General features: G+C 49.3%; 3 protein-coding genes across 7 annotated transcripts in view; all 3 read right to left on the reverse strand.

Moving 5' to 3' along the window:
- Positions 1 to 3632, reverse strand: part of bin1b (bridging integrator 1b) — a 33921-nt gene extending 30289 nt beyond the window's left edge. For 2 of the 4 annotated variants that reach the window (XM_076302838.1, XM_076302834.1), the window contains exon 1: positions 3126 to 3632. In XM_076302838.1, coding sequence (XP_076158953.1) covers positions 3126 to 3230 — 105 coding nt within the window. In that variant the 5' untranslated portion in view covers positions 3231 to 3632. The remainder of the gene's footprint in view (positions 1 to 3125) is intronic. The other 2 variants (XM_076302836.1, XM_076302837.1) reach the window with 2 other exon arrangements.
- A 1346-nt stretch (positions 3633 to 4978) lies between these two features.
- LOC143141782 (indian hedgehog B protein-like) lies at positions 4979 to 12553 on the reverse strand. The gene is made up of 3 exons (XM_076302491.1): positions 12248 to 12553; positions 8484 to 8745; positions 4979 to 5658 (listed from the first exon to the last, which is right to left on the reverse strand). The coding sequence occupies exons 1-3, from the start codon at positions 12545 to 12547 to the stop codon at positions 4979 to 4981; spliced, it is 1242 nt and encodes a 413-aa protein (XP_076158606.1). The 5' UTR covers positions 12548 to 12553.
- Positions 12554 to 14253: 1700 nt separating this feature from the next.
- Positions 14254 to 15000, reverse strand: part of nhej1 (nonhomologous end-joining factor 1) — a 25071-nt gene continuing 24324 nt past the window's right edge. For both annotated transcript variants that reach the window (XM_076302489.1, XM_076302490.1), the window contains exon 8: positions 14254 to 14754. In XM_076302489.1, coding sequence (XP_076158604.1) covers positions 14674 to 14754 — 81 coding nt within the window. In that variant the 3' untranslated portion in view covers positions 14254 to 14673. The remainder of the gene's footprint in view (positions 14755 to 15000) is intronic.

Below are 15000 nucleotides of genomic sequence, written 5' to 3' on the forward strand. Positions count from 1 at the left end.
AAAATACCCATCAGCCCCCCTGTGCTCTGTCGATCCCCCTCTCGCCCCTCACACAGGGGGTTTCTGGGGGATTAGCAGGCAGGCCTGGGGCGGGCCGCTATTCATAGATACTCCTGTGGCCTGCCACAATGCATCATGGGATAGGACAGGTGGACGGGCGTGGGCAGCATGTGTGAGTAGGAGAGGCCGCATGTCGGAGCCAGCGAGGGGCGGGGCTTTAGTTTCGGTCCACCAATGCCGGCTCTCGCGGTGTGGGGCCACACGCTAGGCGGGGGATTGACACTATGAATGAACGACTCGTGTATGAATGACGCAGTGCAAAGGTCGAGGGTCATGGGTGAGCGAGGGGAGGGGTGATAGGAACAGGGGGTTTCCTGAATGGGAATAGCTGTGAGGTGTCTAAAGATGATGGCATTTTTGGGACAGGGTGTGTGTGTGTGTGGGGGAGGTGGGGGGTGGGGGTGGCATACACAGTCCGCACACACTGGCACAGACAACGTTCTTCTGTTCGTACACGACCTCCACTTGCTTTATTCCATCGCTTAAGGTCACTTAGGTCCGAGACAAACACACAAACAGACCTGACGTGATGTCATCAGAGCAGGCCAAAGGAAACGCTGTGCGCTTCCTGTTTGGCATTTCCTGTTGGAATGTAGGGCACGTACGTACGTACGCGGATGAACGGCATGCTGTGCGGAAGAGAAGAGTCCGACTGCAGAGATCCGGGGGGAATTTGAAACAGCACCATCGCCGCTACGCTATCTGGATGAGTCATGGTGGCCTTAATCACAACACGCATCTAGTCCACATTCCACATGAGGGCTGCGTCCAGGTTTGACCAGCCCACTTGTTTTGGTGAAATGCCCCGAGTTTTAACTCTGTAGGGACTCGGGAGGAGGGCGAAAGCACAGGAGAGGAGGAGTGGACAAAGGAGGACAGGAGAGGGGGAGTAGAGACAGCACACAGGAGAGAGGCAGATGGGAGAGATGGGACAAGAGAGGAAGAGGAGTAAGAAGAGGACACAGGAGAGGAAGAGGAGGAGAGAGCTGTGAGGCGAGGAAGAGGATTATGAGATATCAGGAGAGGAAGAGGAGTAGGGGACAGGAGGGGACAGGAGAGGAAGAGGAGTATGGGACAGGAGGGGACAGGAGAGGAAGAGGAGTAGGGGAGAGGAGGGGACAGGAGAGGAAGAGGAGTAGGGGAGGGGAGGAAGGGGGTCAGGGGTCGCTGCCAAGCGTTACTGTCTAACTCTGCTCTACCTGGCTGCGTTTCAGAAGAGGGGAAGGAAGGGGGAGACACTGACCTTCCCTTCACAGATCACAGCGGACGCGGGCAGGACACGCGTCAAACATACCTCTGCTCTGTGCCGTCTCCGAGACGAGAGGAGAGCTACTCCTCTAACCTTATCTCTGAGGAGCTAGGCTAATGGCTACTGCTACATCTTTAGCTTTACTAAGCTACTGCTAAAAGCTACAGTGATTAACCTGTGCTCACTCACCGACCACCGACACGCTATAACAAGCCTTCAACAGCAGCATGCCAAAGAGCGTGTAAAAGAGCACTTTGTAGCACTTGATAGCTAACAGCCTTGTCTGATAACTTGGCTTGTTCTACACTGGGAAGTGGCAACTAGCCAACACAGACCCAGTGAATGCCAAAAGTGGTCACCAAAGTAAGGCTTTTGATTTGATTGGATCAGATCACAAACACAGCTCACTAGCACAACTGCAGAGTGCAGATGGCCAAGATCTGTCTCTCAGTGAGCGAAGATGGGCCTGGGCGATGAGATGTACCATATAACTGAGACTCACACACACACACACACAGGCATATGAATAGCCTACACACAAAAACACAAATAGGCTAAACACACCCACAACCACTTAAGTGGGCAGAAACAGGTACTTGTAGCATACACAGGCACAGTTGCTTAAACAAAGTCATAGGCCTGAATTATGCTGCTCTCCCAACTGACGGGCTTTAGGGATGACGGCAATGTTTTTCGGGAATGTTCTTAAACCACTTGTGCCTTCCTCTTCTCTCGCCTTGCCTAAACCACGCAGCACCTGCTATCGAACTGTCTAGAGAGGCAGACAAGAAACACCAGACAATACAATGTGATCCTACGTCTTTCCTTTTCTCACACACATGCGCATAGACCTCGTAAACCCAATCAGATCTTCTCTGTAGCCTACATATTCATCATTCTCATGAAAGCGCAATTGTGTCTGCACGCGCACTTTCGCAGGAAATGAATGACTAGTGCGTCTCTTATGGCAACGCAACTTTCTCTAGTAATTTTGGTCGCACATAATATTGTAAATCACTGGTCACAGGTCAGACTGCGCTGCTGTGTATGTCAACACAGTTCTTGCCGTGGAGCTTCTGTTGTGGAGAGGGTATTTTGGGAAATTCGACTTACAGCCTTAATGCGGCTTATTCTTAATGTGTGATCAAAGCCTGTGCTTACAGCGTTTGGTCCGTCTCCGCTGCTAACGGGCTCTCACGCCCACCAAAATGTCACACCATGGCCATAACTCTGAAGTGTGGGACTCTGAACTCAACTGCCACGCTTCGCACACAGTGGAAAATCAGTTTAGCTATGGTGCTGAGAAGCAGCTGCCGCTGAGTCAATCCTTATTTCCGCTCTGCCAAGAGAAGTGTCCACAACAGCCCACTCCAACACACCACAACGGAGCCGCTCTCCTTCACCACACAAACCCATGAAAACTGCATAACGGTGCACCCAGCCCTGCCGGTCCGCCTATAATAATAAAAAAGAACAAAGCGGGCGGACATAAAGACGTATAAAGTGTCTTTGCAGCCACTTTTCGAGTGTCGTTGGCTATTTTTAGTGGTGCAACTTGTCTACTCTTCTTCCCACAATATCACCAGCCCTGCTGTCAAACTTCTTGTAACTTCTTGGTTTGTCACAGCTGAGCCTGTCGGGCGCAAATAGCAGCAGGAGCGTTTCTGTCCGTGTGACATTTAGCTGGTGGTGCAAGACGACAAACTTCCCCAGTTCGCCATGCTTGCTGCAACTCGAACTGGCAACAACAACTCTGTCGACAGGGATCAGCGTATGAGGTGATCTAGGTGTAGCCTAGTCGTTCTCATCTCCTTACCTTCTCCTGGGCTCGGGTTAACCTCTTCTGCATATTGATCGCCAGTTTCCCCGCAGACACGTTAACTCCTTTTCCTCCTTTCTCTCCTTTCTCCGTCTCGGCCATGGTGCCCTGTTCTTCCGTAATCGCTTAACAGATAGTGAGACAAGGAAGCAGGCTCAGGAGAAAAAACTTGGAAGAGTCGAGTGGTTCTGTGGGATGAGCGTCGCTCGCCTCCCGCAGACACTGGAGCGCGCTGGGTCTAATGTTAAACCTTCTTAAAGGAGCAGCGAGCTTGTGCGTAATTCTAATCCCTCGATGACAGCCTCTTAAAGGCGAAAACGGAAAGGTAACTGCACAAACTCTGCGGTGCGACGTTACGGGGGTGAAGAAACAGGCTGTTCTTGAGCAGATCACACACAACAAAGACCACCGTCCGACGTTCGAACTCTTTTCTGTGGCTTCGCGGTGGAAAGAGTCATCAGGTCAGTTTTGGATAGATTGGGTTTCCCCGTGTCCCTGCCCTCCTCCCTCGCGCGCGCAGCGGCCCCTTAAAGGTATCGTTACGTGTATTATTATTAGCCGACACAGCAAGAGTTGGTACAAGTCAACAAGATGTAGGGAGCATAGACATAATATACATTATATTACGTCTATGGCAGGGAGTGTTCTGAAATGCCGTACAGTTTCACGTCCAAATTAGAGAGGATTGTTTTTTTGTTGTATTTTTAATCCTTTAAGCTTTCTCTGTTTGCATGTACAATGAACAATGGTGGTCGAACAATTTCTGTCAACACTGCTATGCAGTTTCGTCTTAAATATATTACACAGTATCTCAAAGTAGTAAATTCTGAAGCGATTCTCGCCCAGCCCCATGGCGCGTCTGAGTGTTTTATCTTTCAATGTTTTGTCGCTAGATGGCGATGATATACCATTTTCGCTGCATGTGAAGTGCGCTTTGGTGGCGGTTGCAACAGGTCGCCTCAATTACCCAAGTACCACAAAGGACATATATTTCCATTATGTTTAATTTAAAAAATAAATCTTTAAATATTTCTTACTTTACATAAGTCTTGATATTATATCAACATTCATCTATTAACAACACAAAGTAAACCCTTTCATAAAATATTAAAATGTTCTCTATGTTTTAGGCTTTAAGAGATCAAACAGATGGCGATGTGGGGAGGTGTCTTTCTTTGGAAGTTCAAGAACAATTCAATATCCAAGAGCCATTACAAACTGTACACAAACTGTACACACACCTTATGATAGAAATGATTTCAGTAAAAATATGACATCAACTATGTTCTTTGTCCTTAGTGTGTGTGAGCCAGTGTCTGTAAACCTGTGAGTGTACCCTGAGTAAAACATCTTATGCTTGAGCGTATGTGTGTGTGTGTGTGTGTGTGTGTGTGTGTTTGTAAAGATGAGCTTATGTGTGTGTGTGTGTGTGTGTGGGTGTGAGCGTATGTGTGTGTGTGTGTGTGTGTGTGTGTGTGTGTGTGTGTGTATGTGTGTGTGTGTGTGTTTGTATGTTTGTAAAGATGAGCTTATGTGTGTGTGTGTGTGAGCGTATGTGTGTGTGTGTGTGTGTGTGTGTGTGTGTGTGTATGTTTGTAAAGATGAGCTTATGTGTGTGTGTGTGTGTGAGCGTATGTATGTGTGTGTGTGTGTGTGTGTGTGTGTGTGTGTGTGTGTTTGTAAAGATGAGCTTATGTGTGGGTGTGTGTTTGCTGAGAAACATTCAAATAACCCTCTATAAAAGTTACATGAATGTTTCTGAAAGTCCTGTAAAACAACAGTAAAATGCCCTTGGATTTCTCCACTGTCCTTGTCCATACCCCTCCCCCCCACCCTTATCTTCCCCATGGCTACACCCCCCAGGGATGGAAGTGTGTTGAGTCCAGAACCACGGTTCCGATCCAGTGCAGGGCTCGAGCGTACCAGTGCAGGCCAGAGGCCTGGTTCCAGTCCGGTCCGGTCCAGTGGAGGAGGGCCCTGAGCGGGCCGAAGGCCCAGTGGGCCAGGCCCTGGTGCTCCACCACGGCGTAGCAGGACGCCAGCACACCGTCCACCACCAGCGTCCCGTGCTCCGTCAGGGGCGCAAACACGCCCCGGTCCTCCCACACCCGCACCCCCACCACGCGCGAGAGCTCAACGCCGCCCCCTGGCTGCAGGTCAGAGGTCACCACCACCACGCACGCCCCCGGCTGCACCTCGCTGGCGAATACGGTCCGTACGTCGTCGCCCATCGTGGTCCTGGTTCTGTTGCACGGCCCGTCGGAGGCGAAGAGGAGGTGGGCCGGCGTGAGGGACAGGCGAGCGCCACTCTCGGTGGTGATGACGTGGAAGTGCTTCCGGGTCGCGGGGTCGCGGTGCAGGAAGGTCAGCACGGGACTGTAGAGGAGACGGCCGCTGCCGTCGCTCTCCGTAGAGGCCAGGATGTGGTCTCCAGGTCGAAGGTCACGCATCAGACGCTGACTCCCGTCCTCCAGGGTTACCCGCGACGCTCCGGGGAAGCAGCCACCTGTCTTAGCCGCCAGCGAGTTCTCTGTGTGTGAGAGAGACAAACACACACATAAACACACACACACACACACACACACTCCTATGTCAACTAACTACTACACCTAAGAACTCCTATACTTTCTTACATTCAGTTGCATTTTCAATTCAGATGCCTTTTGCTCAAAATGTATGATTGGTCTCGTTTGAAGTACAACATTTTCCTTTTTGTTTGCTCGGAAACACACTTAACATTTGAAATATAATTTACATCTCTGTAAATATAATTTACGTCTCTATGAAATAACAACATGTTCATGTGAGGTTTCCTTAGGTATTAATATTGCTGATATAGCAAATAGTATGGCACACTTACACAGTTCTGACAGCTGTGATCATGTGAGCGTCTAATGAATGAATAATGAACACAGTCGGTGTGTGTAAGACTCCGTCGACCCACTAAAGGTCTGGCAACTCTCCACTGTCCTCTCACGCGGTCAGAGAGACGAGTTGGACACTGGAATGTATGGTGTGTATTCCCTTCCAGCGTGGTTAGGAATGTGTGTGTGTGTGTGGGGGGGGGGGTGAGCTCCTGGATGCCCCACTCGGTCTCTGCACACATCAGCTCTGTGAATGTCCTACAGAGTTTGTGGCGCACGGTGATGACATCATCAATATGTCAGCAGGATTCGTGTGTGTGTCTCTCAACGTCTGCATGCAGTCGAATATGTGTAAATGCTTTTATACAAAGGGAGGAAAATACTGAGGAAAAAATAAAATAAAAATAAAAACAAAAATGGACGATTTCTGGTCCGATCAACTCAGGGCCAGGGAGGCAGCGTATCGATCTGGACAGAGAGAACAGAGGAAATGAGGGACAAAAGGACAGAAAGAGGAGGGAAAGAAAGAACAGAGGAAGACAAAGGGGAAAAAGAAAAAGGTACATGAGGTCTCTCAGGTAAGAGTAAAGATGGGCATACTCTGCTGCTGACTACTCCTACCATACACGACTCAGGTGAAATACACTCTACGACTATTACATTATTATTATACTGACATACTTCGTTAAAGTAGGAATAATAATGTAGGATGTCCAAACAAATGTGCAGGACTGTTTGCCAGCGCTTATCCCCATCAAAATAGTATTTCATATTTCATATTATAAACATAGAGCATACACATTTATCCAGATTATCATATTCTCAGGTTGGTTTAGACATTACTCTTCAGTCAGATCAGAAGAAGCATGTAGAGTTAGCGTGTATAGCTGACATCTCCTTTATAATCCTTATGGCATGGAGCTAAGCTAACTCAGAGTATGCTAGTGGATCACTGGGCATCACTTTATGTCCTCCACAGATAGAGCTAAGAGGCCAAGCTAGCACAGACGTAAAAATGCCCTTTTAATGATTTCTGTTTAATTGCTAATGTTCACTGCTAAACAAGAAGTTTTTAGAAAGAGTCTTCTTGTGGAAATAAAGGATCCAAGTCTTTAAAATCCTGAGATTAAAAACTAAATTAACTCTCAGGATTTTAATGTTGTTTTTAATACGGCAGGTCATGCAAGTAAACATACTATAACTGTGACAACCACTTATGGCTAGACAGCAGAGAATCTCAGAGCCAGAGCAGTTCCTCGCTGTATGGGTAAGGTAAGCAGAATGACTTCCATTGACCTGCGTGAGGTTAGTCAGCCTCCAGCCTGTAGGGGTCGCTAGAGCCCGGTGAAGCCATAATGCCCAGAGAGGAAAGGAGTGAGGAGAAGACTAGAGATGAGAAGAGCGCCTGTTAGAGTGACACAGGGAGAAAGATGGACACAGTCAGCAGAGGTCAGAGAGCCAGGAAGTGGCGGAGAAAGAAAGCCCAGTTTGTCTCAAGGGGGTTGATTGTCAGTCCTGTTTGGCGGTCATCCACAAAGTTTCTCTCACGTTTTAGTATGTTTGGCCATAGTGGGTCAAACACACACACACACACACACACACACACACACACACACAGATGCACTCACACACACACGCACACACTTGGACAAGGAACCTGAGCGTTATTCGTTAGTGGTAGTTAGATGAATGTTATAAAGCTTCAGTACATCTTTTCGTCTTCCCAAACATATTCCTGCCTTGATCACCTCTCTCTCGCACGCACACACAGACAGACACACACACACACACACACACACACACACACACACACAACCCCTGCCCTGATCTCCCCCACACTTGCATACACATTCCTCTTGCCCCGACCCCCCCCCCCCACACACACACACACACTTACACACTCCTGCCCACCTCAGTACCCCACTCACCCACTCAACACTCCACTGCCCAGAATACTCACTCACACACACACACACACACACACACACACACACCTGCTCCAGAGTCACACACACACACACACACACACACACACACACACACACACACATGCACACACACATTCTGCTCCAATGACAGACACTTATTTTAGTATATTCTTTATCTTCTACTGTCCTTATTGCTTAGTTGTGTTTTTTATATTATATACTTTTAATTACTTTTTTCTGCTGTTAGTGAATGTGTGTGTGTTGTCTGTATGCTACTGACTGTGACCTTGAATTTCCCCTTGGGGATCAATAAAGTATCTATCTATCTATCTATCTATCTATCTATCTATCTATCTATCTATCTATATCTATCTATCTATCTATCTATCTATCTATCTATCTACTCACAGCTACCCTGATGATATCCCCCACACACACACACACACACACACACGCACACACGCACACACACACACACGCACACACGCACACACGCACACACACACACACACACACACACACACACACACACACACACACAGCCGTGATGCCCAGTGTGTCACCTGACTTGACGCTGCAGTGGATGTGGGCCTTGGACTCGTAGTAGACCCAGTCGAAGCCGGCCTCCACGGCCAGTCTGGCCAGCATGGCGTACTTGTGGCGGTCGCGGTCGGACGTGGTGATGTCCACGGCGCGGCCCTCGTAGTGCAGCGACTCCTCCGAGTGGTGGCCGTCCTCATCCCAGCCCTCCGTCACCCGCAGACGCACGCCGGGCCACACGTTCATCACCGAGATGGCCAGCGAGTTCAGCTTGTCCTTGCACCTCTGCAGGGGGGGGCAAAGGTCAAAGGTTAAAGGTGAGAGGGTCACGCAGGTGGGAGGAGATGGGATGATGAGGAAAGAGAGAAGGCTGTGATGAAAAAACATGTCCTCCACACTATATGCAGATCTTTGTCAAACGGATGTCCGACCCTTCGGGTGATTCAACTATGATGGTTACATGCGGACATTATGCGGACATTATGTGTGAACGACACCGACGCACATGAACAGAATCTCTGCGTGGTTGAACATGTTGAACGTGGTGGATTCACGCACATGAACAGAATCTCCGCATGTTCTTCGCTTCATTCAGACACGAGCTCATTCACATAATGTCCGTTCCAAATACTAGGAGGGGAGTCGTGTAAGAGCCGGCTAAGTTCGGAATTCCAAATAGCCGGTTATGTTGTTCAGATATACGGCCAAACCGCTTGATATCCGCAGAACATGCGGACTTACACCTACCGGTATGTCTGAAAGCAGTTAATATGAAGCCACACACACACACACACACACACACACACACACACACATGCAGACACACACACACACACAGACACACACACACACACATACACACTCTCTCTCTCTGTCTTTCACACACACACACACACACACACACCAATGTCGCAGGAACTTTTCAGCTACAATGACTTGGATCATTTGAAGAAGTGAGTCAGAACGCCAAAGATTAAAACAGAGATGAGTGAAGCATGCAGATGAATGAAGCATGTAGATGAGTGAAGCATGTAGATGAGTGAAGCATGTAGATGAGTGAAGCATGCAGATGAGTGAAGCATGTAGATGAGTGAAGCATGTAGATGAGTGAAGCATGTAGATGAGTTTAGCATGTAGATGAGTGAAGCATGCAGATGAGTGAAGCATGTAAATGAGTTTAGCATGCAGATGAGAAGACAAAACCGATGAACTGAGAGGGCTACAGAGAAACATGGAGAGAGTTCTAATTTGTTACAGAGTGACAGAGTGATCCACGTGACAGGAAAATGTAGGTGTAAATGCTGGAAAACAACGGATTTTAGTGGAAAGACAAACAAATTGGAGGAAACGCTGGTTTATGGACCACTACCTCTGACAAGGTCTGCTCAAAGGAGCCGCGTCTTTTATGTAAATCATCAGACAGCAAGGCTATGTTCTTTTCTATTTCTATTAAATCCGGCGAGAGGCGACACACAGATTAGGCATTAAACAAGGGGGAAAGAAGGACAACCAAGTTTAAAGATGTTGTCTAGCCTATTCCTTATTCTATCTGTCTATCACTTTATTTCATATTTACTTCCTATTTGAGCTTACATTTTTTAAAAAGTTTTATCAGACGACTTCAGTAATTCCACTGAAGGACGTGGACAACATTAAAGTTGGAGGAATGCTGGCTTTATAGAGTGGCGAGGCCACCTTAAATAAATCCCTGTTACACACTGCACAGGTTTCCTCCTCTGAATGCAAGAACCTCCGGAGGTGCGAAACCAACAGCTAAGTGATTAATTAGCACAGTCTGCCGCCGATGTGGAAAGGTTCGCGAGAGGGTGCACCGGCTTGAACTCGAGACGTTGTCTAACGACTCTGATTTACGGAGTTCACGTTAGAGGAGGCGTCATAACCGCACACTTCCATCAACGCCACTTATCCGTCCCTTTGGCAACTTGGGAACAAGACTGGCTTGTTCCACGTGGATGTAAGTGTGCAATAATTCAGTGAGAAATAAAGAGAGCTAATAAGCCAAATTTAGACTCGGTGCGAAAGGGGACTTCTGTCTGCTTCACCGGGGCGTCTGTCTTTCCAGGTGCGCACTAGTTCAGTCATTTGGAGCATAGAGTAGAAGCGCGGCGGTAGACGGTTTAAGGGCAACTACAACATCAACGGCTTTCTCTGCCCCAGGGATGTCTGGCAGATAGGAAAATTGACATTTTCAAATTTGTGTAATCACTTTTTCCATGTCTGTCTCCGCGCTCAGCGGATAAGAATAGAGCATTGCGGAGCCGTAATAGATGCCTATTCACAGACCGGTGTGGATTTCAACCTTCTATTTTTTCTCTGCGGTCGCCCGAGCGAACTGGACTTCATAAATCAGCTCGTGGACTCTGTTGGTTTTGCTTTTAAGGTAGAGATCGACGGGGTTTCTGCACGAGCGGTTTCTCGCTGACCACGAGCTACACAAACATTAGCCGCTCGCGCTGTGACAACACGCGCCTGTGCCACAACCGACGGCTCGAGCCCCTGAACAGTCACGTCTGTATGAGGCACCCGGTGCCGCTCGCGCCTCCGAGGCGGGAGAGGGGAGAGTCACCGCTGAATCAAAAATAAGGGGCCTGAAAATATGTGTATAATTAAGTCTTAAACGCATATGAAGTGGGCTATTTTTATACATGTGTGCTACAAAAACAAACAGAAAAATAACACAAAATAAAATCAACAGACCGGAGGCTGTCTCTGCGGCGGGCGCATGCGGCTGCTCAAGCTCATAAATTGTGCGCGGGTCAGGTAAATGTTCACTCGAGAGGTGACAGGTAAAGACGGAGTGAGATCTGCGGACAAGGCGTCCCCCCCTCAATACACACACCCCACCGCTTCCCACGTTGGGTTCCCTGAAGGACTCAACGCTCACGCATTCAGATCCAGAGGAAGTTCGCGGTCACCGAGACCTCTGATATAAATACTTGTATTCTTAGACACTGGAGTCAAATAAATTTCTGAGTGGACCACATCAATGGCGGCGTCGTAAAACCTCGGACAGTTGAAGAAAAGGGGGGAGCGGGGCGACCCGCGTCTAGGCAGCCTTAAGCTTACGGTAAACATTCACAAACACACACTGGCCATGCTCAGTCAGGGCCTTTTTCCAAGCATGGCCTCTAAACAGAGAATACAGTGTTAATTAAACGTCTCTACTTCCACTTTTCCCTTTGCACCATATAGGGAGCGATTCAACGTTGCGCAATCCTGGCCGCTCCATAGGTTAGAATGTGCGCAGTGCTACTATAGTTCAACACTTGACACAAACTGGGTCAGTCGAAGGGTGCCATACAGAAATGTAGAATGTTTTGCAAAATTCTTATCTGTACACCTGGAACGAAATTCAATCCTTAAATATCTCCTTGTCTGAACACTTGGGTCGACAGGATCTGGACGTGAGGGTCGCATGTCTAGCTCCTCGGCACACAGGTAGACAGGTGTGGTTGCGCTATAGCGCGCATCTATCTCAAGTTCCTCTAATAAATCACGAATAAAGAGGCGTAATATCCAGGAAAGACTGGTGATATGTATGTATGAGGTAAGTGGTCCTGCGCCACTGGATCATTACGCATGTATCTCAGACCATCATATCCTGTAGCCCACAGTACTGATGTTGCGCAAAACAGCCTGCACCGTGTCCTGCGCACTCCACAGTAATTACCAATATTGATCCAGGTCAGACAGCAGGTGGCGAGAAAGCATGAAGAGGGCTATAGGGAAGAAATAGCAGGCTGACTCCGGCTGTGTCCCGTCTTACCTGCGTCATCATCCGGTCTGCACCGGTGTTCTCCTCGTCCTTGAAGATGATGTCAGGGTTGTAGTTCGGCGTGAGCTCCTTGAAGCGCTCCGAGTTGCGCGTTATTTTCCCTTCGTACCTGCCGCTCGCGCCCAGCGTTTTCTCAGCCACGTTAGGGCTGAACTGTTTGTAGGCGAGCGGGGTTAGCTTTCTCGGTGGTCGCCTCTTCCCGTAACCTCTGCCCGGGCCGCAGCCCCCGATGCCCGACGAGAGAATCAAGGCGCAGCCGGTGAGAAACGTCACCGCCGTGGCAAGTCGCATTCCACCTATGCCACGGGCACTCCGATGCGGAGTGGGAGAAACAGGTAAAGGTGAGAATCAGAGCACCCCCCTCCCCCTGATCGCGGCTTCTCGCCCCTCTTTGGGGCTGATGAAGGGGGAGGAGGACGAGGGTTCTAACACGGTATTACCGGATCAGCGGGCACCGCCATCCCCGGCGCGCAAAAACTCATTCCACACGAGCCGTGGTTCCGCGGTGGTGGTGTTGTTTTGAGCGTAAGGATCAGTGCGTAACCCAGACCAGTATGCCAGCGCGCAGAACTCTCTCTCTCTTCCACTCGCGTCGCCAGGAAGGAGCGCGTCTCTGAGTGCACGTGGAGACACGGGAATAAATAGGGCAGGGCCGTTTATCTTGGCAGGAGGCTTCAAAGCCGAGCTGCTCCCTAGCTGTGAGAAGCGTCCGCAAGCGTCCGCGGTTGGTGCGCATGGAACAGGAGCAGGAGCGCGCTGCAGTCTGGAGTCGCGGTCTGAGGGATGTCCCCGCAGCGGTCTGGTTTCCTCCCGTTGGGCTGGCACGCTCGGCGTCCCTCAGCTGACATGGAAATGGGAGACATCCGAGAGATCAGAGACCGCGCCCTGCGTCCTGCCCGCCCGCCCGCCCGGTCCTGCCCTGCCCTCCTTGTCTCTGCCTACCCCCTCTCCTCGCGCCTCCTGGCCCGGTTCAGAACCCCGTGTTGCCCCCTGGCTCGCTTCTCCGCTGTCTTCAGCCCTGTACCGCAGGCGGCGCGTCTGCCAACACCCGAGACTTAACAGCGACATGCTGCCGTCTGGACTCGCGGACCCTGGAGCCAAAAGTCCTTTGGACCCTAGTGGTTATCATTTACTGTGGGGTAAAGGACGTCCGGGAGCCTGAAACGTGAACGCAAAAAGCCACACTATAACATTCACTCACACACTTGCACAAACTCACACACACACACACCTATAGCACGGGCTTGGGTCCAGCTCTCCTCTACTTTGCCTGCCTGTGCCCTCGCTCACACACACACACACACACACACACACACACACGGCGCTAGGCCACTGTCATAGGGATAATGCGCAAAGAATTGAGTCTCGGCTCGGTGAGAGGCGCGGTGAATCGTGGCATTGAGGTCCGGTTTCACTGGCCGAGACAGGATACCCAACACTCGTAGACTGCAGTCATACCGGCGGCCTGTGTCCTGCCTAAAACTCCCACCGACGCGACTATTATTGCTATCGGTTATTTCATTTTACAGATGGAAATGTCGACTCCATCGGTGGGTAATCATAAAGAGCGATAGCTGTCTTCTCTGTCGAGTCCAAACCAATGATTCTGTCAACGTCATGATCAAAACCAGCTCGAGAGATGCTGTTGTGGAGGAAACTCATTCCAGGCCAATTGCGCCAGGGAATAACCTCGGGAAAATCTTGGAAGAGTTAGGAATAAGTCGCCATCCCAACAAAACCACATTTAAATGTGACTACTGAACATTTCTGCGATATCATCGTTTCCATGTCAATACTGAGAGTTGGACCGGAGTAGATGGGAACAGCTGCCATTTACCCTGAGGCCAGAGGCTGTTCGTCCCACATCCACTAGGGGGCCTCTATTCTGAAATGTTTTCAAGTTTTTTTGCCCTGATATGTGAGCTTCAGATCAATAGGGTACTTAGTATGAAAATGTATCTATAAATAGAACAAATGAAAGGACATGACAGTTAAAATGATATAAAACACGTTTTTATTAACATCACTGTAATTTAAAATCAATCCAACAAAGAGTAATTTATAAAGTAACATAAAACATATAAAACTTATAGAGTAACATAAAAAATGACATTCAGAGTTGGTCAGGTTTGTAAAAGCAGGTTAAAAAAAAAATAGAAGTCCAGATATTGGAGGGCTCTGCTTCACAGGGATCTTCCATCTTCCTGTGAGTGAGTTCCTCAGAGTCAAACAGACCAGCCCTGCCCAAAGTGTGTGTGTGCGCGTGTGCATGAGTGTGTGTATGTGTGTGTGTGTGTGTGTGTGTGCATGTCTGAGTGTGTGTGTGTGTGTGTCTATGTGTTTAAGGCATCGCCCCGGGCCAGTAGTGAATGTCAATGTCTTCAGGACCTGACTGAGAGCTCCTGCTGAGCGGTTCCTCAGCGGAACAGGCCAACCGCTTTCTTCTTCTTGGGTCTGGCCGCGGGTCGATCCACTGGAACCGGCATCTGGGGAACCGTCTGCAGGGGCAGGCAGGAGAGAACCGTCACAGGAACGTCAGGTGGACATTTGGCCCTACTGTTTACAGGGACGTCAGGTGGACATTTGGCCCTACTGTTTACAGGAACGTCAGGTGGACATTTAGCCCTACTGTTCACAGGGACGTCAGGTGGACATTTGGCCCTACTGTTTACAGGGACGTCAGGTGGACATTTGGCCCTACTGTTCACAGGGACGTCAGGTGGACATTTGGCCCTACTGTTCAC

Source organism: Alosa pseudoharengus, unplaced genomic scaffold (assembly GCF_046254945.1).
Source record: "Alosa pseudoharengus isolate Yale_2024_CS ecotype anadromous, Long Island Sound unplaced genomic scaffold, YU_APseudo_1.1 YU_APseudo_1.1_scf_24, whole genome shotgun sequence".
NCBI classification, from domain to species: Eukaryota; Metazoa; Chordata; class Actinopteri; order Clupeiformes; family Clupeidae; genus Alosa; species Alosa pseudoharengus.